Source organism: Anabas testudineus, chromosome 6, assembly GCF_900324465.2.
Source record: "Anabas testudineus chromosome 6, fAnaTes1.2, whole genome shotgun sequence".
In the NCBI taxonomy this organism is placed as follows: Eukaryota; Metazoa; Chordata; class Actinopteri; order Anabantiformes; family Anabantidae; genus Anabas; species Anabas testudineus.
In genome coordinates this window covers 5,972,960-5,999,671 of record NC_046615.1, presented here as the reverse complement: position 1 = coordinate 5,999,671, position 26,712 = coordinate 5,972,960, and the positions used below count along the sequence as shown (strand labels likewise).

The 26,712-nt window shown below is 43.3% G+C and overlaps 1 protein-coding gene across 4 annotated transcripts in view; it reads right to left on the bottom strand.

The window, feature by feature from the left end:
* Positions 1-25,614, bottom strand: part of slc45a3 (solute carrier family 45 member 3) — a 32,724-nt gene extending 7,110 nt beyond the window's left edge. Inside the window, exons 1-3 of one of the 4 annotated variants that reach the window (XM_026366135.1) lie at positions 25,529-25,614; positions 5,281-5,644; positions 41-231 (exon numbers count right to left, since the gene is read on the bottom strand). In XM_026366135.1, coding sequence (XP_026221920.1) covers positions 41-231; positions 5,281-5,428 — 339 coding nt within the window. In that variant the 5' untranslated portion in view covers positions 5,429-5,644; positions 25,529-25,614. Of the gene's footprint in view, positions 1-40; positions 232-5,280; positions 5,645-11,890; positions 11,970-12,345; positions 12,368-25,528 lie in introns of those variants that run through there. The other 3 variants (XM_026366137.1, XM_026366136.1, XM_026366138.1) reach the window with 3 other exon arrangements.
* Positions 25,615-26,712: the final 1,098 nt, after the last annotated feature.

Here is a 26,712-nt window from a genome sequence, read left to right as displayed (position 1 = left end):
TTTAAAGATGTAAAGATTAAATTTAAGATAGGTGTCCTACCTGTAGTGTGCGCCCACCCCAGGCAAGACGTGCCGCCAGGACATCAGCGTGGGGAATGATGAAAAGCGCCACAAGGACTCCCAAAGACAGGAGCCAGATGAAAGGTCGCCTTCTGCCATAACTGCTGTTGCAGTGGTCACTAGCAGAGCCAATCAGAGGGATGAACAAAAGACCAAGCACTGGACCGATACCTGCAAATGGAACCAGAGAAACACAGGAAGTCAAAGACTACACCATGGGTAGTGTATGGAGATGAGAAGCACCAATGACACAGAGGAAATTCAGACCACATAATGCACATGAAAATATGAATTCACAAACATTGAAACTGATTGTGAGAGGAAAAAAAAAACCACAAGAATCAATTAGCTATGAAATATTTCAATTATAAAAAACCCACATCTCCTGTAGGAAAGCTCTGTTAAGCTTTTGTGGCCAACAACAGCTGCTACAACTATTTGAGTGGATTTTTCAGTATGTCTTTTACCGGTTATGTCGGGTTCTCCGTGTTGCTGTCCTACTAGGGGGTGTATGGCATGCTCCCCACCCCGCCATCATCACTGACTGCTGGTCCTGGTTTCTACAGATGGTCTGCTGCCTGAAGGTAACCCATCATCAGCTAATTTTCTACTCGTGGCCGGGTTTGGCTAATTAGAACACACCATGGCACATTGCTTGTTCGCATACTGACTCACGCAATATCTAAAACAACTATATCTCAGGGCTAGAGTTTGACATTCAAAAGGCACCCTGTGGAGCTTTCATTACAGACCAGCACAATTGTGTATGTATTTGTTGTTCGTTATTAAATGCCCTTTTGTTTTAGCCCATGTTATGAATTCATGTCTTCAAACACATGCTTATAAAGATAAATTAAGAATAATATGGGGACCTGCTCACCATATTTCACAGCAAAGAAATATGATTGGAATCCCTATATATAACCAAGACAGTGTGACAAAAAAAAATGAAACACAGAAATTGAGATATTTCTATTTCTAGCACTCCAATACCCTTCATGATAGAGACAGACTGAAAGACCAGACAGGTAAGCTGGGAAATTGACAAGCACAAACATACAGATATGCAGGATGTCTGAGAAAGACAGACATGTTAGCTACGCAAGCGCACGCCCACACCCCCCCAATTTTTCCTGCTGCAGCTGTAGAGGCCTATCATAACAAACCTGTCTCACCCACACTCTCCGCACTTAGTAGCTGCTCACTACTCACTGAAAAATACTATATATCACACACACCAAAGCATGCTTTCCAGCATCTGAATATAATGCAAGTTGCTTTTCAGCTCATTGAGATACACATACACTAAAGTCAGGACACTGCCTGAACTAAACCGAACGTCACATATAATCCTGCCTAATGTACGATGAGTCACATACCACAATGTGCATTGTTATTTAATTGCCAACCTAAATATGCTTCAAGAAAAAATGAGTAATGGAAACCTTGGTGCTAAAGAACACAGAGTCCCATCTTCCTGGCCAAAAGAGAGGAAACTAAAGAAAGCCAGCAACAACTGGAGGACGAAGCAGCCAACAAATAGCTATTAGATAAAGTAGATTGCAGCCATCTGAGAACCTCACACTACTGCCTGGCAAAATTATCGTTAAGCCTCCCAAGACACAACATCTATCTTCACTCAAATTATGCTCAGGCACTTAATTATTATGCAGGAAGAGGGGAAAGGGACTTACATTGAGTACCATTTTCAGATTAACTTACAGTGTAGGCTATTTGGGAGTAACGCTACAATGAAGTCATTTTTGTTCATGTTACTGTATACTGTGTATCAGTACACTTGAATAGTCACCTCTGTCATCCACATGGTTTGGTGGAATTATACTGTATCTATCATATGTATAGTCACAAGACAATGCCTCAAAGAGACGCCTTTAGTGAAGACCATGTGAATGCCATTTGAGCCGACAGGATAATGCTCCTATTCACAACACTTACAAGTAAAGTCAGTGACATTGTGTAACTATAAACCATATGGGTGATTCTATATGTGAGCAGCAACTCATACCACTAGTCTGTGATGGCCAACATAAATGACCATTTTCAAATAACAATATTTGCATTGAAAGTTCCAGTTCGCTTCAGTACATCCTTACATGATGCTGAATAGTCTGCATCAGCTGATACACAACCCGAGGTAAAGCTGATTTATACATTAATCAGACATAATGGAGTGGTCATCAACTGCACATATTCCAGGGTGTGTTTGTGGTGTCTGTATCTGCTGCTGCCACGAGCCAGTACACTGCACAAACGGCAACATTAGTTTGTTTAATAAAATGAGCAGGTAGGACAATGGACTGAGTACTATCAGTGAAATGTTGTGCATCTTGTTCTTGTTTTGTACTGTAAACTGATCTAACTGTATGCTACATTTTTGCTACATTAGGCTGCTCTTTTTGGGGAATTGGACTGAATTGTAAATATATATCTATATCTATCTATCTATATCTATCTATATATATCTATATATCTATATATATATATATCTATATCTCTATCTATATATCTATCTATCTATCTATCTATCTATCTATAGATTGACCAAGACAATCAATACGCTTGAACTTTCCAAACTATGTGATATCAATGTTACATAGAGTTGTTTTACTTTAAGAGGTGTATTTGGATGGGTGGATGTATTTAGTCCAGTATATTCTAGTACTACATGTTTATGGTTGAGCAGGGCAGGGGAGAAATCTGATTACTGATGTGCTGCATATACATAAAATTAACTGCCTTCAGTATTAGTGTGAGAATTAATTTACTTCTTTACTAAGAAATCTTTACAACTGCCATCTTCCACCTGAGCTAAAATGAAGAGCATTAAAGTGACACTCAGAAACTAGTCCACACATTAGTTACTTCTAGACTGGACTACTGTAATTCACTACTAACAGGATGTCCCATTAACTCATTAAAAAGCCTCCAGTAGCAGCCAGAGTTAAGATAAGAATTAATGAGAGAGATCATATTTCTCCTATACTGGCATCTCTCGATTGGCTCTCTGTAAAATCTAAAAAAGGAATTTAAAATCCTCCTCCTTACATACAAAGCTCTTAATGCTCAAGCTCCATCACACCTCATAGAACCATATTTTATCATATCATATTCCTAAAGTTGAAGTTAAAGTTTACAGTCAGAGCTGGTATCAGGCGACTTTAAACCTTCTCATAGTGATGCTGCTGTACACTTAGATTGCTGGGGGACCTCCCTTGATACATTGAGGTCCTCTCCTTTCACCTCTATATCCATTTAGACACCACCATTCCATGTCATTAATTTTGTGTCTTCTTTCTCCCACCATTGTGCTTCCTTCCCTTCGTCTCCCTCTCTCTTTCTTCCTGGCCTTGAACCTGTACATTTCCAGTGTTTTCTCTCTTACTTCTTGTTGCCACTTTCCACTCACCCAAACTAGTTAAGGCACATGGCTGCCCACCCTGAGCCAAGGGGTTTGTTGAGTTTCTAAATAATTGTATGCAGTTAAACATTTTCATTTTTGTAAAGTCTTAACCTTACAATGTTAATGATCTGGTGCTATGTAAATAAATTAAATTGATTTGAACTGCATTCCACAGTCACGCTCATGACCTGGTTTCTCTGATTACCCATGTTACACAAGTACATGTAAACGCCCCAATTGTTTTCCTCAGGTATACAATGCCTCTATATAAAGTCTAGGTATAATGAAAACGGCTGCTGAAATTCTATATGTGTCAGTGTAAATCCTGATCCTCCTTTTACAATGGCCACTATGGAAAACAGAGCACAACATACAATACTATGAAAACCACAGGAAACCTTTTGTGTTGAATGTGTGTTGTGGCACTCAAAAAATAGTCCACACATTTGTTACTTCTAGACTGGACTACTGTGGTTCACTACTAATAGGATGTCAATAAGTATAGGATGTCCTTACCACAATTTCATGCATTGCAATACTAACACATGATGATATGTACCGTCTGGTCTCACTATATGTTTTAAATAGTCTTGTTACATCACCAGTTCAATTCAACTGCACTTCCCAGTGTCACTTGACCCTCTGGTCACAAGAAACATTTCTAAGCCAGTTGCTGGATGCTGGACTGTCTCGGAACAGGGAAAAGAAAAAGCTAATGGTGATGACCAAGTGTGGTCCTGTTTTCCCCCCACCTTTGTTAAAGTGAATATTATATTATATATATAAAACCAGATAAACTGGCTCTATTGGAACAGGAGCTGGACAGGATCAGTTTGTATATCCAGTATTCACTGGCAGCTTCTTTTTTAAGAATAAAAGAAGAAATAAATCTTGAAAAGATGAATTCATTATCTTTACTAATTCAAACACCTATGATGCAAAATGTGCAGCAATGAGCAAGTAGGATTAATATAATAGAACCAGAGTTGGTGTTTGTTCATGTTCAAGAACTTAAACAAGTGACACCAAGTGCAAATCAGAGATCTACCGCTCTTCCTAGTCTGCTCTCCTGCTGCCTTTCAATTAGAGCCTGATTACCACCTCAACAAAACAACAGGTGATTTAGGCACTGATCTGTGTAATGACCTCAATTATGTCTTTATGAGCTGAATGGGAAAGAAGATAGGAGCCCTGAGACACAGTCACGCCCCTGTGCAACCTCCCCCACTGACACACAAGTTGGGGTCCCACCATCAAAGTCTTACATTTGTGAATCAAGCTAATTTATCATAGCATACATTCATAGGAGGGTACGACCTGTTGTGATTTACAACACTTCTCATGAATCTAATAGCAACTAATTAAACCATTTTCCACATGCATTATGTAGCAACAGAAACAAAGCATTCAGTCTGCTTAGAATTAAATCTCTGTTACTTTTCAGCCTCATGACAACACACAATGCAAAGTGAATATATGGCGCTTTAGGGCTATAAAAATCAGACAAGAAACAAATCACTCATATGGTCAGTAAACAAGGCACAAAGGAGATTGAATCCTAGCAGTTCCATAGTCTGTCCTTGAGTGTGTGCATGTGAATGAGGCCACCTCTGCCTTTCTTTTAATGAATACCCTGTCAGAAAGGGCCAAGGAGGAAGAAAAGATAAGAGAGCATGCATATGTGTGATAGAGACCGAGGCAATTTAAGTAAAACATGTGCGTGCACAGACGCACACACATAATTTGGTAGCAGAGAGGCCTGGTAACCAGATCCCCCTATTTCAGTCTTCAGCACTTACCTAGCACCATGGTCATGTAGCGCTCCTCCACTCCAGCCTCCAGCAGCAGTGGGGGCACGTATGTGATCCCAGCTGCCACACAGATCTCCAGGCCACAGGTCAGGGAGTTCAGCAGGACGAGACGCCACTGAGACCTCCATCCAGGCATATTTACAAGGACTGGGCTCGCCTTTCCTTCCCTCTGGGGTGGCCACTACTGGGGGCAGGAGAGGAGAATGGGACTCGGGAAGGGGCAAAGGAGGGAACGTAGGGAGGCAGATGGTGCCCCAGTGGGACAGGAGAGCTGTCGCAGAGGGACAGCAGCAAAGACACACAGAAGTCTCAGATGACCTGGAGGATTCATCCTCCTCTCAGCATTCTGGATCTGAGGAGAAGATCAATAGAAAGTTGTGAGAATGGTTCACAGAGCAAAATAAAAGAAATGACCAATATGAGCCACAGTTTTCACTCTGTCACTGCATGGCATGTAGGACATATATTATGCTGTTTTTTCAGATGGCAGAAATATGTGTGCAAAGCATAAGGCAGGCCACATTAGACAGGTCATTTGCAGGCTACAACACCTGCATGTCAGTAGCTTCAGGTTGCAGGGCAGCTTTATCACAACAGAATCTTATCAGCCCAGATTCCAACATGTTTTACAGAAACAGGCACAGCAGTCGACAGTCGCAAGGATATGATAGTGATGTATCCTCAGAGCTACTCTCCAACAGCAGCAACAACAACAACAAGCAGACAGAAGAGATGAGTCAGCTGCAGCGACGTGGCAAACACACCAAACCATTTGCCAAATGGATTCCTTCTCCCTCTGCTGCTTTGCGCTGTGTGTGTTTTTTTTTGTTTAGTTTTTTTTTTTTTTTTATATCTGAAAACAGACATGGAAGAGGCTATTTTTTTTTAGGTGTCGCTAAGCTCCAACTTCCTATCTCTCTCCTCGCTTAGCCTCCCTTTTATTTCTCCGTAATGACTAAAGAATTAATGAGAGGATCTAAAATTCAGCATTACCTTGACTGACCCTGGCATTATCTGTGTTATTAAGTTCTCATAGCAGTTTAAGTCACATGCGAGTCCTACTTCTGGAAATGTTCTTCGGATTACTGATATTGTTAAAGTTATAGGCTGTAGCACCTGAAAAGACATCTCACCAAACAGAGACTATAAGGAAGGAGGTAGACTAAGTCGCATATGAAAGGGATTATATTACCCTGTATATCTATGATAGGTTTAAAGACTGAACGCTATGTTGTGCCAGAAAAAAAGGCAAATTGTGTTGTGAAATTTTCCATCCACATGTGGCCCTAAACTTAGCGAAGCAAAAACACGAATCTGAACCACAACTTATTTTCTGGACACCAATTTACACTGACAAACATCAACCACACCTTGGAAGGATCATTTTTCCCCAGAGACAGTAGCTGACATTCTCCATTACATGCCTTTCGCATGTGTTTTTAGGGCTATTGTAGTCTCTCTCTGACTGACTTTCCTAAAAAAGAAATTTGAAAATGGAAAGTGAAACGAGATGCGTCTATCTATAGGAAACCACTACAGCTCAAGTTTTAATGGTTAATCATTTGGTGTGACATTCATTCAAGACACAAAAGGCAACCATATTCGAAAAACTGATCAAAAGAAAATCAGGATTTTAAGAGACAGCACCAGTGGCAGATTGATGAAGCAGCATGTCTTCAGTTAATATATCAGACTGCCTTCAAGCTGTGTTCATTTGTGTACATCTCTCTGCTGCTACACAAATGCAAAAAAAAGAAAGATTATTAACGTCATCCTCCACCAATGAGGTGTGTGTTCTTTTAAAGCAGAGGGAAAGAGCAAGAACAGTCAGAACAGCCGCAAACACAGAAACAACAAGGTGCTATATTTGCATTTGGTGTGACATTTCTGTGCCAATGCTGCCCATCTGTTCTCTCCCAGCAAACAAAATGGATGTCATCATCTCCAACAAGACTTGGCTAATCACAGCAACGTTCTCCACTCAGTTACTGATCTAATCAGATTCACACTGTATTCCAAGAAATTGTCTGTACCTTGTGAGGCTGATAAAAAAAACTATCACTACATGTACTGAACAAGCTGATAAAGAGGCAAAATAGATGACATGATGGCTTTTTCAACTCAAGAGGTCTGTGTCCTTAAAAGTAGTTTGACACCGCTTGCACAAAACACAGCCATCAGAAATGCCAGACACAGAATATAAAGCCTCTTATGCCTTTTACATCAATATGACAATGAAGACTAACAGATTGTCATCAGTGAATCCATCAGACTTCCTGCAGCACTCATACATTCCTATCTCAGTCATTACGAGACCTTTGATATACAGGCTCTTTGAGAATCTGAAGGACAATGTGACAGTGTTAGCTGGCTGCAGCTAGCAGGGGTCTAGGTCACTGAGTGAGAGGACCATTTCACACCCGTCAGATCTCATTCCCACCCAGCCTGGGCACACTGAAAGAGACCCATCAGGGGACCAGCCTTTGCTCCTGCGGTCTGTCTGGCCACTACAACCCCCTACCCACATTTTGTGTCTGTGTCTATGTAGTGCCCCTCTCCCTTATACTTGCTCTACCCCTGAGGTTAGCTTCGTCTCTGACCTGTATTCTAAGAGGACCCTTTTGACATATCTGCCCACTACGGGTTATGCCTTTATGATTCTGTATTTCACCGTGAAAGCTGCCCTATTGCTGCCCCAGCTGACTCCCTGTCAGACTTTCTCACTGCAAACAGAAAGGCCGCCAGTAGCAAGAATACAGGAATCTGATTTGTCCACCCAAGCAGCCACGGCTTGTCTGGATGCCTGCCCAAACGCAAGTCAGATTCCAGGGTTTTGTAAATTGAATGGTTGCTTAAGTCTTGACCCAAGCGGCAGTGGCGGGTCAGAGTAAGGATGGCGGCGAAGATGCATGATGAAGGGACTGAAAGACGGGAATGAAGGGAAACTCTGAAAGTAGGAAAAAACTGCATTTATCAGTCTGTTTGTCTACCTGAATGTCAAATCCAAAAATAAAACCCATTTGTTTATTTTGAATATGGTAGTCTTTAGCAGACGCAATTTCTATGACACTGCCACAGAACAGAACAGGGCTCTCAAGCTTCTGTTTTATGTATACAAAGGGAGAAACACAAATACACTGACAACCCACACAGTCATTCCACCACTTGCTTAATGACACCTCAGACTCTACAATGTATTCCAGTCATGCCCTTCATCCTCTTCCCATAGCCTCAGAGACACAAACGCATGCTGACACTGGTAGACAAACAACTCTCCTGTCACCTTATGTGTTTAAATGCCACAATTTGAGCTAGACAGGGGGGAAGGGGAGGCTGTAGGTGGTGGAGCGCTGCTTTTGTCAGCTCTCCCACTGCTCCATTACCAAGCCTTATTCAGCCGCAAGCCCCCCAAAAATCGGTCCTAATGACCCTGAGCTGTATTCTTCAAATACAAAAAAGGCTTTGTATACATTGTGCCAGGCAGGGTAATGTGATATAGAGAGGTATCAAGTCCATTTCCAAGTCTTTTATTAACAGAGGGTTCATATAGATGGTAGGATATAGAAAGTGTGTGTGTGTGGCTTTGGGTGGGCTAGGCATGGGTAGCAGTGGTGGTGGGGGGGGGTCTCCAAGCAGACAGCAGGGTTTGGAAGAGAAGAGGGGAAGGAATTACTCTGAGATGACATCAGAGCCATAAGCACAGCAGAGCTTGTGGCTGCGGAAACCTCAACAGGAGGGTCTGGTTGTGTGTGGCTGGCCCAAGCTGAATGGCTGCAGCATTGTGGCCCGAGTTCCTGCACATTAATGGACCTGGCTGTCTGCATGGAGGGACAGGAGCAGTCTTTTTGCTGACTGCTTTCCTGGCTTACTTCCTGCAAACCTTTCTTTCCTTTCTCTCTTTCATTGTCCTTCCCTGTTCTCTGAATAACACAAATAAGTTAGGAGGGAGCAACTCTTAATGAACAGTGCACTGCGTGTAGTATCACTACCTCAGCATTTCATAACATTGCCAACTTGGCACCATGTAGGGAAAAGGGGCATCACTAAATTGTGTCATACTCAGGGGATCCCAGACAGGTTCCTGCTAGACACAGACCACTTCATGTCTGCTAAGTTCATCCTAAACTCTTCTCATTATTTTAACCTAGTAACATTTTGTGATTTTAGTCAGAAATGTTACTTAAATGTGTAACTGTTTAAGATTGTAAAGTGTGCTCCAACAAAAAAATTAAGCATCTTGTGTGCAAATCTGGAACCACTGGCCTGCTTTTGCATTAGCCCTAAACCAACAATGTGCCAACAATTATTAGCTGTAAAAAAAAGCAGCTAGCCGTGTGTTAGGGAGGGTGTATAATTCAGCTCAGTCATTTCTACTACTTATACATTAATCAAACAGAATCATACGGCAAGATAAACAAATGCAACATTTTCAAGACCCACTAATGTGTACTACAGTTAATTTGTGCCACGGAGCAAATCTGGGTCTAATTGCATCTTTGCACTGACTTTATATAGGCAACCTTTGACTACTGTGTTTAAACACCTTTTAACTTGAAATGACACAGCAAGTCCTTTTGCCATGTCAAACCCTTCAGAATTTGACCCCCGCATAATACATTTCACATGTATTATTTTAACATACTTAGTCTGTTTGCAATCTTCAGCATAAATAGCACACATCATTGTTCATTGGAGAAGGTTGACCATAATAATAATTTCCTGACATTTTAATTTAACATTACCATTCTTAAACACCTCTTTCACTCCCTCTCCTGTCTTTTCTCTGTTTCTCCTATGCTCTTCTATCCATACCAGGTGTTTTTCATCGCCTGTCGTCCAGATGAGTACACCATCAGACCTCTGGCACCACTTTCCTAAACACACCTCTTCCTTCTGTTACAGACAACTGGATAATAATATAGAACTTGTTTAAACTATTTCAATTTATTAAAAAAAAAAAAGAAATGAAAAAAAAAAGTGTAGTTTTTATGTTCTGCTCACTTGAAAGGCAGCCCTGACTGTCCTGACACTACCCCCCCCTGCATGTAATCTTAAGCCCACAACCATCACTGTGACCCCTGGCCCTGCCTTTCACCACAAATCATGTGATCAACCTAACAATTTCAAAGACACTGCCAGCAGTAGGACTACTGCCTGCTGCTAATATTCTTCTTCTGCACCGTGCTGCCTTGTTAAATTAAAAGTCAACCTGTCGCTTTGTACAGACATTATTTTAAAGTACTGCTGCTGCTGTGAGGAGAAATGATGTTGAGACTTATAGTACATCTTATAAAAAAATATGACCTTGTCTTAGTTCTGGAGGATCTTTCCTAAGACTTGTGACAGTGACAAATGTGTGACAGAGTACTCTATCTTTGCACCTAATTAGGACATTGTCTCACAATTCCCTTAAGTTTAGAGGACTAAGAAGATGACAAGAAAGTAATAGTTTGTCACTCCTGAGAGAGCAATGTCTTGAAGTACTATTTCAGTAAGAGAATAGAATTTTAGGTTCTGGGGGAACTATGAAAGCATCTAGTCATTAGCTAATTTATTTTTATTCGGCATATCTACACCAGTGGACACCAGAGCCCAACCTTAGAGAAGTGAGTGGAGAAAAGTATCAGTGCTTATCTGAGGGGGACTACTGAGGATCCACACTATCAGACTAACACACAGACACACACACAAGAGGAATTTAGACTAGGTCAGATTGCCCTGTTGTGGGATTAGGGTACGTGTGTGTGTGTGTGTGTGTGTGTGTCTCAGTCAGAAATTGCACTAAGAGAAGCCTGCACCTCTATCCCAGGGAGGTGACCGTTATCATACTGGCCCATGCAAATAACATAACAATGGAGTGTGAGCAGAGTTCAGCTGTGTAGCCTCTTGTGAGTCAATGTGGCTGATAATGTGGCTCCCTAAAGGCTGTGGCTTTCCAGTCACTGAAAGGTGAAAGGACTAATAAGAGGGAATACAAACGCTAATGAGTTGTATTCAACCATGATCAGGTATGTTTACATTTACTTAACAGGGCAGATAGAGCAACATTTTAATTAGGTTCAACAAGCAGTTAACTGCTGGGAGATGGCACTTCTGATTGGCATTATGTTTTAACATGGAAGCATGACATTTTATTCAGGAAAAGATTGTATGACATTTAATGATTCATTTCTCTGTCACACATTCATTCACATACACACAGACACACACCCCTTACATGCCACACACATTTTAATTAAGTAACATCAGAATGTCATAGTAAAAACCTAGCTTAAATTAGATTTCTTATATAAATTTATAAAATAGGTACAACTGACCTTTTGTTACCATCCACCCACACCATACAGAAGTACCATTTTATTTCATACACTACAATTAACTCATCCAGAGAAAATTAATCATACTTGGCTATATGACAGCATCTAAAAATCCAAATGTTGATATGCAACAAAAAGTGTGCGTCTTTACAAGTAATCCTATTTATTTTATCCTTTATATTAACTCTTTGTACATCTGGCCTTGAGATGAGAATCTAAGACAAAGGGTGATGATGGCAAAATAACGTAAAGAATAAAGTTTATTTTAAAGTCATACTCACCAGCCAGGGAACAAAGCTCAAAAGTCTATCTACAGCCTTACACTGCTGAAAATTGAGCATCTGATCTATTTCAGAACCTGTTCTTATCCTTTATCCAATCAACACTCTCCACTCGCAGAGTATATCTGCACTGACTCTCTTAACCACCTGCTTCAACTCTATGCTCAAGAGTCTGACTCTTTTTTTAATCCAGCTTCTTTTTGTGTCCCCCGTTCCCTCCTCTCTTATTTACCCCACCTTCTTTCCATCCCTCCCATTATTCTCAGTCCTTCTCTTCTGTGGCTCAGTCTGTAAGGTGGGAAAATCCCAAAGCACTTGAGGAATCCTGTCGCTTTCTGTCTGTCTGGATCGTTCTGCCTTTTCCTCAAGATTTTTGTCTGAGGCAAAATTCACAACAAAGCTAAAAACCATGACTTAAGATATAAAGATATAAAGAAGCACAAACACACACTCACCTGTGCTGTGTAACAGGAGCATAACAAGCAGTTAGGAAACAAAGAATGAACTGATATCATATAACAAGCCCACACTGAGGCCACTCCCCCATCCCTTTTCTCTCACTATCTATAACCGCTCACTGAAAGTTCTGTATTGTAGTCTCTGACCCAGTATCATATTTGGCTGCCTATCAGGGCAGAGACAGCTCTCCCACTCTGTCTTATTGCCTCCTTCTTCCAGTCTTAGTTAAGCTCAGACTCCTGCATGACTGCTTGTCTGCGGACTACTTTAACCCTTTTCCTGGTTCGCCAGTTCGGCCAGCAATAAGCCTATTTGACACACACAGTATCACTCCACCCCCGGCTCGCTGCCATGTCTGTACCCCCACGCCTGCAGGCCAAGACCAACCCTCTATAGAAAAGCTTTTAATTTGATAACAGTGAAAGGAAGAAAAAAAAAAGTAGGGGAGGGGGTTGGGTGTTGAGTAATGTCACTAGACTACAGCTGGCTTTTAGGAATCTCAATTTCTGGAGCCTAGAGGCAGATCAATATGAAGACAGAGTATGGAGAACGGCTGCTGGCAGTACTTCCCCTCTGCAACAGGAGCGGCTTCCCTGGAATTAAGAGAATTCTGAAAATCCCATTTTGGATGAAGGCCGGGCTTCATCAACTCAGCTTGGACGTGTGTGTCGAGAGAATATTTCCCCAACATGAAACTTTTGCTTGGGTAAAGTTGGAAAGCATTACATGCAGTGCATACAATGCCTTTTCCATGAAAAAAGTGTAAATCAGTTGTGTGCAATGACCCAAGCCAAGTATAGATAGCAAGTTTTCCACATATAACTCACACCACTTTATTAGATACATCTGTTCAACTGCTTCTTCATGAAAATATCTAATCAGCTAATCACTGTAGCTGAGGCTCCAGCATGTAGACATGGTAAAGACGAAAACTGAACATCAAAATGGGGAAGACAGAATTAGTACCAGAATATGAAGCTGACAAATGTGCAGTAACTGTGTGATGCTATCATGTCATGTTGGACTAAAACCTCTAAAGAAACCTTCTAGCACCTTGTTGAATGTACAACATGAAAACAGTTCTGAAGGTAAAAGGGGGTCCAGTGTTGCTATTGTTAACCTGATGTCCGTGCTTGACTATAGCTTTGGCTAAAGATGTACAGTACGAGCATGCCAAGAAGACTTTAATTCTATGGTAGCCTTCCCCACAAACCTGAGCGCTGGCCAAACCTAACATGCCCATAATAAGCTATGACACACTGCACTCTGCTTTGATAAACCAAGGAAAGCGAAACAGTGTGTCAGAAATAGAGCCCAAGGGCCCAATGAAGCCTAAATGTCACCTACATTATACATAGCACTAAGGATGGGCCGGTAGAGATCAATCACTCATTGTGTGCCTCCGCAGCAAGTTAACCTTTAAGTAAATACGTGATGCTGATACTTAAACACAGAGCCTCTACACATACCTAATAGATTTCGACGTGCAGCACCTCCAGGATTAGCACTACTCCAACAACCATCTAAAATCACCAGATAGTTAAAAGTCTCCACAAGTTATCGATACTACGACAAAGGCTAGACTCTTCTACATAGCCCCCTAAGGCTTTAGAATCCCGTCAGTGTTTTACTTGCAGATGGCCATCTGTTGCACACTGCAACAGAACGACCACAGCTGCCACCATCCATCCATCCATTTTCTTCCGCTTATCCGGGGCCGGGTCGCGGGGGGAGCAGCTTAAGCAGAGATGCCCAGACTTCCCTCTCCCTAGACACCTCCTCCAGCTCTTCCGGGGGGACACCGAGGCGTTCCCAGGCCAGCCGAGAGACATAGTCCCTCCAACGTGTCCTGGGTCTTCCCCGGGGCCTCCTCCCGGTGGGACAGGACCGAAAAACCTCCCCTACGAGGCGTCCCGGGGGCATCCGAAACAGATGCCCAAGCCACCTCAACTGGCCCCTCTCGATGCAGAGGAGCAGTGGCTCTACTCCGAGCTCCTCCCGGGTGACTGAGCTCCTCACCCTATCTCTAAGGGTGCGCCCAGCCACTCTGCGGAGGAAACTCATTTCGGCCGCTTGTATCCGCGACCTTGTCCTTTCGGTCATGACCCAAAGCTCATGACCATAGGTGAGGGTAGGGACGTAGACTGACCGGTAAATCGAGAGCTTTGCCTTTCGGCTCAGCTCCTTTTTCACCACGACGGACCGGTACACCGACCGCATTACTGCTGCCGATGCACCAATCCGTCTGTCAATCTCACGCTCCCTATTTCCCTCACTCGTGAACAAGACCCCAAGATACTTAAACTCCTCCACTTGAGGGAGGATCTCCCCCCCAACCTGGAGGGTGCAAGCCACCTTTTTCCGGTTGAGAACCATGGCCTCGGACTTGGAGGTGCTGATTCTCATCCCAGCCCCTTCACACTCGGCTGCAAACCGCCCCAGTGCCTGCTGGAGGTCCCGGTCTGATGAAGCCAACAGGACAACATCATCTGCAAAAAGCAGAGATGAAATCCTGTGATTCCCAAACCGGATTCCCTCCGACCCCTGGCTGCGCCTAGAAATCCTGTCCATAAAAGTAATGAACAGGATCGGTGACAAAGGGCAGCCCTGTCGGAGTCCAACATGCACCGGGAACAAGTCTGACTTACTACCGGCAATGCGAACCAAGCTCCTACTCCGGTCATACAAGGACCGAATGGCCCTTAACAAAGGGTCCCGAATCCCGTATTCCCGGAGTACCCCCCACAGGATGCCACGAGGGACACGGTCAAACGCCTTCTCCAAGTCTACAAAACACATGTAGACTGGATGGGCGAACTCCCATGAACCCTCGAGCACCCTAGCAAGAGTATGGAGCTGGTCCAGTGTTCCACGGCCAGGACGAAAACCGCATTGTTCCTCCTGGATCCGAGGTTCGACTAGCGGCCTAACTCTCCTCTCCAGCACTCTGGAATAGACTTTCCCAGGGAGGCTGAGGAGTGTGATCCCCCTATAGTTGGAACACACCCTCCGGTCCCCCTTTTTAAAAAGAGGAACCACCACCCCGGTCTGCCAGTCCAGAGGTACTGTCCCCGATCTCCACGCGATGCTGCAAAGGCGTGTCAACCAAGACAGCCCTACAACATCCAGAGACTTAAGGTACTCGGGGCGAATTTCATCCACCCCTGGTGCCTTGCCACCGAGGAGCTTACTGACTACCTCGGTGACTTCGACCAGGGAAATGGATGAATCAACCTCAGAGTCCCCAGCCTCTGCTTCCTCAACAGAAGGCGTGACGACGGGGTTGAGGAGATCCTCAAAGTATTCCTTCCACCGTCCTACAACGTCCCCAGTCGAAGTCAGCAACTCCCCACCTCCACTGTAAACAGTGTTGGCAGGAAACTGCTTTCCCCTTCTGAGGCGCCGGACGGTTTGCCAGAATTTCCTTGAGGCAGACCGATAGTCCTCCTCCATGGCCTCGCCGAACTTTTCCCAGGTCCGAGTTTTTGCCTCTGCGACCGCGCGGGCTGCGGCACGTTTGGCCTGCCGATACCCATCAGCTGCATCAGGAGTCCCACAGGCCAACCAGGCCTGATAAGACTCCTTCTTCAGCTTGACGGCTTCCCTTACTTCCGGTGTCCACCACCGGGTTCGGGGATTGCCGCCACGACAGGCACCAGAGACCCTACGGCCACAGCTCCGAACAGCCGCATTGACAATGGAGGTGGAAAACATGGTCCACTCGGACTCAATGTCTCCAGGCTCCCTCGGGACCTGATTGTAGCTCTCCCGGAGGTGGGAGTTGAAGACCTCTCTGACAGAGGGTTCCACCAGACGTTCCCAACAGACCCTCACAATACGTTTGGGTCTGCCAGGTCTATCCAGCTCCCTCCTCTGCCATCGGATCCAACTTACCACCAGGTGGTGATCAGTTGACAGCTCAGCCCCTCTCTTCACCCGAGTGTCCAAGACATATGGTCGGAGGTCAGATGACACAACCACAAAGTCGATCATAGACCTCCGACCTAGGGTGTCCTGGTGCCACGTGCACTGATGGACACCCTTATGCTTGAACATGGTGTTCGTTATGGACAAGCTGTGACTAGCACAGAAGTCCAATAACAAAACACCACTCGGGTTCAGATCAGGGAGGCCGTTCCTCCCAATCACGCCCCTCCAGGTATCACTGTCATTGCCCACGTGGGCGTTGAAATCCCCCAGTAGGACGACAGAGTCCCCAGTCGGAGCACCTTCCAGTACCCCTTCCAGAGACCCTATGAAAGCTGGGTACTCTACACCGCTATTTGGCCCGTAGGCACAAACAACGGTGAGAGACCTATCCCCTACCCGAAGGCGCAGGGAAACAACTCTCTCGTCCACCGGGGAAAACTCCAACACATGGCAGCTGAGCTGGGGGGCTATAAGCAAGCCCACCCCTGCCCGCCGCCTCTCACCATGGGCAACTCCAGAGTAGAAGAGAGTCCAACCTCTCTCAAGGAGTTGTGTTCCAGAGCCCAGACTGTGTGTGGAAGTGAGCCCGACTATCTCTAGCCGGTACCGCTCAACCTCCAGCACAAGTTCAGGCTCCTTTCCACCCAGTGAGGTGACATTCCATGTCCCAATTGCCAGATTCTTTGTCCAGGGATTGGGTTGTCGAGGCACCTCCACACGGCTGCCACCCAATCCACACTGCACCGACCCCTTATGCGCCTTCCTGCGGGTGGTGGGCCTACGGGAAGGCGGTCCCACGTCGCTCCTTCGGGCTGCGCCCGGCCGGGTCCCGTGGGAGAGATCCCAGCCACGCCTCGTCTCGTGCCCCAACCCAGGCCTGGCTTCAGGTGGGGCCCCGTGACCCATCCGGGCGACTCCGACCTGATTTGTCACTCGTCATGAGGGTTATAACTGCTTAGTTGCCCCTCGCCTAGATGGGAGACCCTCCAGGGCTATAGCCCCCGCAAATAGCTCCTAGGGTCATTGGGCACGCAACCCGCCCACCACAGAACAGTCAGGGAGGGCACAGCTGCCACATTATCATGAATAATGAAAATTCAATTATAAAATGTTCAATCGATTCATGAAGCTGCACTGGGAAACAACCATGATGTTACATCCCTCTTAGGAATAATCATACACATACACCTTAAACAAGACTGCTTTACACTTCTGAAAGCCACGAGTTGAAATAAGTTTGAAGGGTTTTTTTCCTTTTTTACACTACTTATTAAAAATTTGACACATTGGTGAGCAATGTGGGTTTTTCCCAAAGAACGTATTTTCAGTTGTGCAATGGATGAAACAATGGATGAAGAACAATGTAATTTTTTTTTTTTTAAAAAGTGCACAACAGAAGTGACAAACCCCCCTACAATTGCTGACACTGATGAGGTTAACCAGTCAATGGCCTTTTTCTTGGAAAATAAGTAATTCTCCTCTATCATTGTTCTTACTGTAACAAGTCTGCATCAGGGGACTTCTTACAGAGAACAAAGATGAAGAACAACCAGAAAAAAACATTATGCAAATAACTGTAACTGTTGAGTTCAGTACCACTGTTGTGACAATATTTTAGCCAAGTATAGAAGCTGATTTTCTCTTTTCTCAACAGGTAAGGTACTCATCTTGCTCTACTTTTATAAGACTGCATTAGACGAATAGCAGAAACAGCAGCTAAAAAAGTGCAGAACCCATGTATCAATGGATAATGGCTCATTTTCAAAATTCAAATGATGTGCTCAAATCATAAGGTCAGTTTCACTGAAGTCACATGAATAAACAAATGTCAAATGTCAATGCTTGTTGTGTATTATTTTTATTTTTATATTTATATAAAATATTTCAGATTTATTTATATAAATATTTATATAGTTTTTTTATTCAGATATGCTTTAGACTCAAGCAAAGTCATCATGCAAAATGTTAATGATTATGTTCATTTTTATTGAAGCAAACTCTTGGCCCATCTCCTACACCAGAGAAGAAACAGGGAGACTCACAAAGGACCACTACAAAGTATGTGGAATACCAGACATGTTTTATGATGTTTAACCTGACTCCAGTCTGCCAACTCCCTCACTGCCCGTTGTAGTGATCCACAATTTATTTATGAAGATGCTCACAGAAATGTATATTGTCTTAAAGAGAAAACTCTTCTGTTCGTCTTCCCAGCTGAAAACAGCAGGAAGGGGCAAAGCCGATGTTTAATGTCATGGTCATGGTAAAAGACTGTGAATGAAATACCCTATGAAATATCTTTGAAAATGACTGTTGACAAAATAGAAAGAACAATGAAAGTAAAAATTCCAATGTTCCCTTTTTTCCCAAATGTCTCACAAGAGGCAGTCGACAACCCAGCTGAAAGGGTCATCCTTTCTTACGCTGATTGTGCTGGCTCAATCTAACATGAACAACAATGGTACTGTACTCAAATTTGCACATATAGCTCCACACACACATACACACTTTTTGTTTTTATAGCACAGCTAGTGTATACACTGATGCACAGTCCAACCAATGCAGCCACACATACGCAAGCATGAAATGGCCTTTAGAGTGAGAGTGCTTTTGATTTCAATAGCGTGCAATAAAACCAAACCTAAAAAACGAATTAGTAGTATATAGTCACTGGGTGATTAGTCATATGTTGAGGGCTGACACTTTACGGACAGAGGAAATGGGTCTTGGGAGGTTGTTCCAGCTGTTTTTGAAGAAACTACAAATCTTCCAGCTGAACGGACACAGCTGGCTTTGTCCTGAAGGTAAAAGAACGTTTTAGTCTTCTGTCTCATTCTGTTAAACCTAACCTCTGTAATTTCAGCATCTCTATGGACCAGACTTTGAGTCTTGACCAGCAAGTAAACTGTGCGGTTTGTTACTGTTCCAACCGACTAAGGAACATTGCTAAACTCAGGCCTATTGTGTCTAGCTGAAATGTGACTGCCTTACAATACTGCATCAGTAGACTGCTGGTTGGCTCTTGCGCCAGATAAAAGGAGACTGCTTTTGAGGTTGTAACTGCAGAAATTTGGAACTCAATCTCTCTCTTTGTGAAGCATTTTATGACTTGGTCTTGAAAGGTGCTATATAAATAAAGTTACTACAGCAGTGCATAGGAAACTGACAGACGGACAAATCAACAGGTCCATCTCCCTCTTCCAGCTGTTGTCGGAGCAAAAGTAGCCCCAGAGCACAATGATTAACGCCTCTGTCAAATGCTACTCAAACCAGATGGTAACATGGTAGAGAAGGGCAAAGTCCTTTCTCTCCCTCCATAACAAGCTACATGCACAGAAAGGCATGAACCCGCACACACAAACCACGACTCTCCACATGCTTAATCTTGCGTGCACACACACAGAGTTTAAATCATTATAATCAGCATCCTGTCCACAGTCATGAAGTGCTCTGCAATGGAATTGTAATCAACTAAAATCTAGCCTTTCCTTCAAAAACATAAAAACAACAGCATAAAAACACTATTACACAATAGAAAGGGTTTTATGACACTACTATGTTTGTGTGCCTAAGCATCAAATGCCAGCTAAAAGGCGGAGGGCTCCTCCGGGCCTTCTGGGAAAATAAGAAATATCAATCACCAGCTCTACAAGGCAAAAAGTCTGCCAAGAAAAGAAACATGTAATCAAAACAAAACTTTCCTTCCTTCGTTTTCATTATGTCCCTAAAAGTTTGGACAGGACACTCAACATCAAACTATCCCAGACAAGTACGCAGACAGCACGTTCTGTACAGTCAACACTCATCAATCCCATTATTTGCTGCGTATTTGTGTACTACAGATGTCTGCAAGAAGAGAAGGCACCTTTTCACGCATATGTGAGTTTTAGGGACCATCTTGGGACCGATCCATCGTGGCTGATACTCTAAGCCTGCTGTACAAAACATTTCTGACAAAACACTGGCCTCGCAGAAACAGGCATCAAAGCACTCACACACATATTGACTCAAATCATCAGCTTGATCCCTTCGCAAAGCACAGCGCATCTCACATATCAAAGGTCTCCCTCAAACACTCAATCGCACCTCTTTCAGCTTGCTACATGAAAGGGAAAACTGCGGTTTCTTATAATATGATGTTTTCCCATTCACAGAGCCAAACTTCAAAGGGGCTGAACAAGATTAGAAACCTTTCACTGTCCCCTTTGCTTGGTGTTTCCTGGTTTCAGTGAGAAACTATCAGAAGGCGATAGGGTCATTCATAATTTGGCACACTAAACACCTTACCAGATTTGTTCTTTTGATATCTCCACACTCTCTGTGGTTTCTCTAACTTGGAGACAGTCAAAGAGTGAGTGTGAATATGTATTACAAACATCTGGCCCATACCTTATCACCATGGAAAAAAGACTGAAAGCCTGTGTTACCCCTGCTCTAGGGTCTCATCTGAACTTCAAACTGCAAAAGTAGTGCTTCTCAATAACAGGGAATTACGGAAAAGTGATAAGTTTGTTTGCGGACCACATCGTGAGTGCACGTGAACCTGGGTCTGTTTTGCCTTCAATCCCACCTGATTCCCTCTTGAACCATCAGAGCAGAACTAAGTAAACTGAATTAGACTAGCAGTGAGAGTGAAACACAAACAGACTCAGGTCGTTGGGTTTCTCTTACCATAAAGGAAGTGATCACAGCCATGTTAGTAACGAGTAACTTGGGTCGAGTTGATAAGGGATAATCTAGCCTTTTATTCAATACATGATGACCAGAGGTAAGGTCCTGGTATGAAGAGGACATGAATCGTTTCTAAAAAAGACTGATAAGAGTTTCATGCTTGTTCTGAAAGTGTAATTATTCTCTAAATCCACGGTTCAGTTCAGACCTTAAAGGCACAGTTTCACTCAAAGTGTTTTGCATTGGGAGGTAATTTCAGAACTGTTACACCTCTTCTGACTAAAGCAATTACAAATACAGGTACATCTACAGGAGTACGCCATCATTTTACCACCGTATCCCTATGCTGTGAGACTAGATACATGCAGAAGAACCAGGTTTTTTTCTAATTCCACAGATTATTTTCCTGTGTAAAACCTGCCACCTATATTACCCATAATGCAGCTCTGCCCTCGACAGTTTTAAGTTAGACATTTGAGTGTGTAACAGTGATAGACACTAATACAGCCTCAAGCTGTAAGCAGAGATGAAAGGAGGTCTGGTAACATCACTTAGTTGCAACTCCACACAAATGCTCAGCAAGATAAAGTCAATGCAAAGACGCTTGAGGTTCAAACTGTTAAATTATATGAGTGCAAAAGTATCATTCTATCATTTGTGTGTATGTACACGTTCCCATTACTCAAAAAATGATTCTGTTTTTAGAAACCATTTCACATTTGGCATATTTCATCCTTTGTGTTACAGTGCATTTAAGTTTGAATGACAAAAATACAAAACAGCACATTAGGATTTAAGAGAAAAACAGTTGGCCAAGCAAGCCACTAGAGAACTGAACCAATGCCAACGCACCCACACACTTGGGTATAGAGCGATTTCATGCCAGACTGAGGAGAAGATAGGGAATATTTGTGCTTTTAATCACATCAGATATTAAACGACTGCAGATAACCTAGATGCCTGAATTTAATATGCATTTACCCTGTTGCACCAATTAGTGCAAGGTAACCATGACCCCAAGATGGGTCCGAAGAGGTCTTGGATCCTGACAGCAACACAATCATGCACATCATTACGAATTTGAGTCTAACTTTCATATGGCAGAGAGTGGTGTTAGTATCTTGTTCTATATTAGAAAAAAAAATAATAAAATAATCACAAATGCCAAATCTACTCAAGGTGAAACAAATAACTTTTCTGTTTCAGTCAAAACACTGTACCATCAAATTCTTGCAATACCCAAAGAAAAACAGGATAGTAAAACTGAAGCGTCCATGTGTAAGCCATGAAAAAGCTGACTGATAACAGTGTCACAGGGGTGACATTCCTCAGTGGTAGGGTAGCTGTCACCTTTCCTTTTAGCTTTGGCTCATTAGGGCAGGCTGTAAGCAGCCTGTCTCTCTGACCCAGCTGGCTGCAGAGCACTATTACAGAGAAGCTGGTTGGACTTTGACCCTGTAGTCTGCAGAGAGCTGGGAAAAACTTTTGCGCTCCTCTGCTTCCCATCACTGTGAGATCCACACAGTCTGCTTAATATTTGGCCCCATCACTGCTGTTAGTTTTGGTGATCAAATAATGTGCATTACAGCACTGGTCTAGGAGCAGGTGTTGTGTTGCTTTTGACTGGTGGCTGTTGTCCTCCAGGGGGAAGAAAAAACTAACCCTAAACTCAACTTTGTTTTTTTTTTTCATTACCATTTCTCTCCCCTCCTCTTGTTATAACAAATGACTGCACTGTTTTTACAGTGGTTAGCGCTTGAGGGACGCATTCATTACAGCAGTAAATGTGCAATGCCCAAGTGATCTGAATGTTTGCCCAAAGATAACAACAAAATACACCACAAAGATCTGAGAAATGAATTCCTGTTAGACCGGAGTGCATGAAGGGATAAAGGACATAGAGGCAGCCAGCATGGAGTCTGTCAATATAAAGTCAACAACTCAAATTGCATTAAACCTCAAGGCAGTTGGTCCAACTTAAATGCAGATAAGGTTTCATCTATTTTCCTGCAGACAGAAAATCAAAGTATTTTTTTTATTATTATGCAGAAAATTGAAACTCAGTAATAACACGCATAAACATCACAAAGATAAAAAGAAAACTGTTTAGGCCATGAAAGCACCAAAACTTGAATAAACTGGCTAAACTGGGACAAGAAAATGAAAACCTGAAATCAACGTAACGCGACATGACTGTCACAAGAGCTATAAAACTGCTTTCCCTTTGAAATGAGTGTCTGCTGCCCTTCTGTGAAGTAAGAGACAACCATTGTACAGATCACATACCTGTGATTGTTCATGGCTACACATGACACCAGAGCCACGGCAGCACACAATGCTTTGAAGAGGACACAGAGCTTAAAAGAAAGAAAAGCCTCCCAAAAACCCTTCCAGCAAAAGCTCTGTGGGCCCACCCCAATTGGAAGAGGTAGTTTAAAAAAAAAAAAAAAAAATCACACCCACAACATAATCCCACCACCTGCCTTCAAAAACATATGCAGGAGCTGAGTGTAATTCATTGAGAATCCAGGTACGCATGGCAAACACTGAGAGCACTCCAAGCTGGAGATAAACAGCCTACGACTGATTAAAACTGCAAAGCCTTCAGTCTGCCTAAGTAGCTTGGTGTCCTCGACGGTGGGTGATTATCCTGCGCTTGGCTTGGGGGTATATAAGACTGTCAGAAAGCAGTTAGAAACCAGCCAGCTGGTGTAGCCACAGCATCGTGGGTGAAGAAACATTTCTATCACTGTGGAGCAGATGAGCACTGCAGAGAGCAGCGCAACCCCCAGGAGCAACACATAGAAATAGTGAGTGTTAGAAATGTGGCTGCTCTGAGAACAGCCTTCATAGTTTGAGCATATACTGGCTACTAGTCATTGAATAAGTAGCCATACTTTTAGATGTGTTCAATTGTAGGAGAAAATAAGGAGAAGAGAAGAGAAGAGAAGAGAAGAGAAGCTGGATCTAAAAAGGCAGAATGGTAGAATGAATAACACACTTGAGTGGTCCATGGAAAAGGGAAGGAGGTCTTTGTGTAATGGCAGAGTCACGGTCATAGTGATAATAAAAGTTCCCCTGTCATGGGTTAAAGCTGTTTAACCTTTTGATCCTCTTCGTTCTTAATGTGGTTTCTAAGCCTCTGAGATTCCAGTACAAGCCGAGGAAACCAGATGAAACACACACATAAAGCAAGTAGGGAAACTTTTAGGCCATCGCTGCAGTTTCCCAGACAAGGTGTTTAATTTAGCAGAAAATGCTGATTATATTATCGACACCGTTTTCTCCAGAATGAGAAATTAAAATCAGTAGAAAGATTTCGAAAGAGTGACAAACCTGAGCCAACTGATCCATAATGCAAACACGAGTATCCCAAAGCAGGGAGAATTTTCTTTCACCTGTGCCATTATGATCAGGTACTCACGTATAACACAACTTTGGAATGAAAGGCAACTTCACAGTATTAATATATGATCATTTGACATAGAGTGATGCAACGTTTGTGCCAGTCACTCCACCGTCATCATTAACTAATTTCCAGTGAAGAGTACTAGGAGTCAATTAGGTAATCAGAGAAACAAGGACTTTGTTTCTGGGTAGGGAATTACTAGGAAAATAAGTCAATGACTCATTCTGCATCTTGAGCAACTAGTGTCTTTGAGCAATCAAGTTTTTTCCATAAAAATCTGGATCACTGTTGAACATAAAAATAGGAAGGCTCTGTGTCCTCATTATCGCTCTCTTTTCTTAACACAGAAACTGATCCTAACCCAACATAACATACCATAACATTACATCAACAACATCGACAATACATGATGCATCTGCGTGGCCACCAACTGTGGAGCTCCATCAGCATATCTGGCTCTGCATGATGTCCGGCTGCTGAATCGTGTAAAACACATGATCGGGGCATGATGACACAGGGGATCAACGTTATCCTTCACGGTGTTTCCACCGTCGATCGCTGGAGCTCAAACTGTCTGGAAGCAACTTTCCAAACGCGGTGTCCTAAAACGCCTCATCCCTCCTAATTTGTCCATGTGTCCAAACAGCGGGGCTCTCGCCAACACCGTGACAAATGTTTACGGCGAAGCGGACCGAGGATTTCGCGTGGGCTTGAAAGGCTCCCTGGCTCGGTGAGCCTGCCTGTGAGGTTGCTGCCACCATGGCACTTGGCCGCACATCAGGGTGCGAGCAGCTCGGTGTCAACGACGCGTAGCGGCAGAACTTCCAGAAGGCAGCACGCTGCCGGACCCCCGGCTAACCGCACGCCTCTCTGCAGCGGGGCTAAAGCCCAACACAATCCCCAACCTCCACTCTCGAAATGACTCTTCCTGGCACAGTTTGAATTAAACACCTCTTGGTGACATGTTAAAAGCTGCTGTCTGTCTGTCTGTCTGTCTGTCTGTCTGCGGTTTCGACGCGGTCCACCGCTGCGAGGCAGCGACGTGAAACCAACACGTTTAAACCCACAAAGCGGCCGCTAAGTCACCAACTATCGCGTTAGTTACATTACAAACAAGGATAAACACGTATGTTGTTCTATTTAAAGACTCTCACAAGTTCAAACTTTACCTTAACTTGTGTGCAGCTCCGGCAAATCCACGCAGCAACTTGGTCGCTCCCGACGTAGCGCTGTTGCTCAACTTGTGGAGGGGCTGCTACCCAGCTGTGACAACCGCTGTTAAGCTAGCGACGGCGACGGCGACTGCTTCCGGTTTCAAAATAAGAGAAAAGAAGGACGCGTCGCAACAGCCATTTATGTCCTCGCATTTATATGTCATTATTTTAAAAAATACCTACAAAAACAATACATATACAACTTATTTTAAAAAAGGTAAATTAAAACCCATATTCGGTGTCATAATAGTTTGTCACACGAGCTTTTATTTTTTAAAGTAAAAACATCGTAAGCGCTGGCGAGCGGAGGGTGAAGCTGCTGTAAACAAATGTTTCTTGAATGACTTACTAAAACTCTCATTTGTTGACGTCTATCTAAATGATATTTTGTACGCTCTTTTGATCTTTAACTGCCCCTTTTCTTTGCTCGTGTGGCTTTTACTAGGCTACTGAACATGGCCTGCCATTCATTCATTCATTCATTCATTCATTCATTCTGATAAGCTGCTGCTTCTTTTCCACAGACATCAACAGGTTAGTAGTCTTAATTGTGCGTTTGTGCTCGTTCAAGAAAATGCACTTTCTTCTTTAGTTAATGTTTAACGACCTATCACATGCTGACATGCTGCAGATCGCTGGTCGCTGGTCATGTTTCTGAGTGACTGGACATCATGTGAATACTTGTGAAGGCCACACTGATCGTGTCAATTGTTTTCCATATATAATTAACAGTCCTGAAAGTCTTCAAGGATAACAGTTGCCAAACAATTCATTTGCAAATGAATTGAATACTTTTCAGTTTGCAAATGTTGCTCTGGTCATGTACAGAACTGCGTACAGCACTAACAGAGGAGGCAGAATTGGTATCCAGCACTCTGTGCCCGAGGAAACCCAACACTTTAGGCCACTGAGACTAATCCCAAGAATGCCAAACACTCGGCAATACATATTCCTACAATTTTGTGGGTTCTCTGCATAGCAGTGTGATATAAACAGTTGCAGGTTTCAACATGAAGCTAATAGGAAATGTCAGAACTCTCTCAGGGTCACCAGCTATCAAGTTTATCTTAAAAGAAGAGAAAGCAATGTCCTTTCGTCGATACGCTCGATTCTTTTAATCAGTCCAACGCCGCCACTGA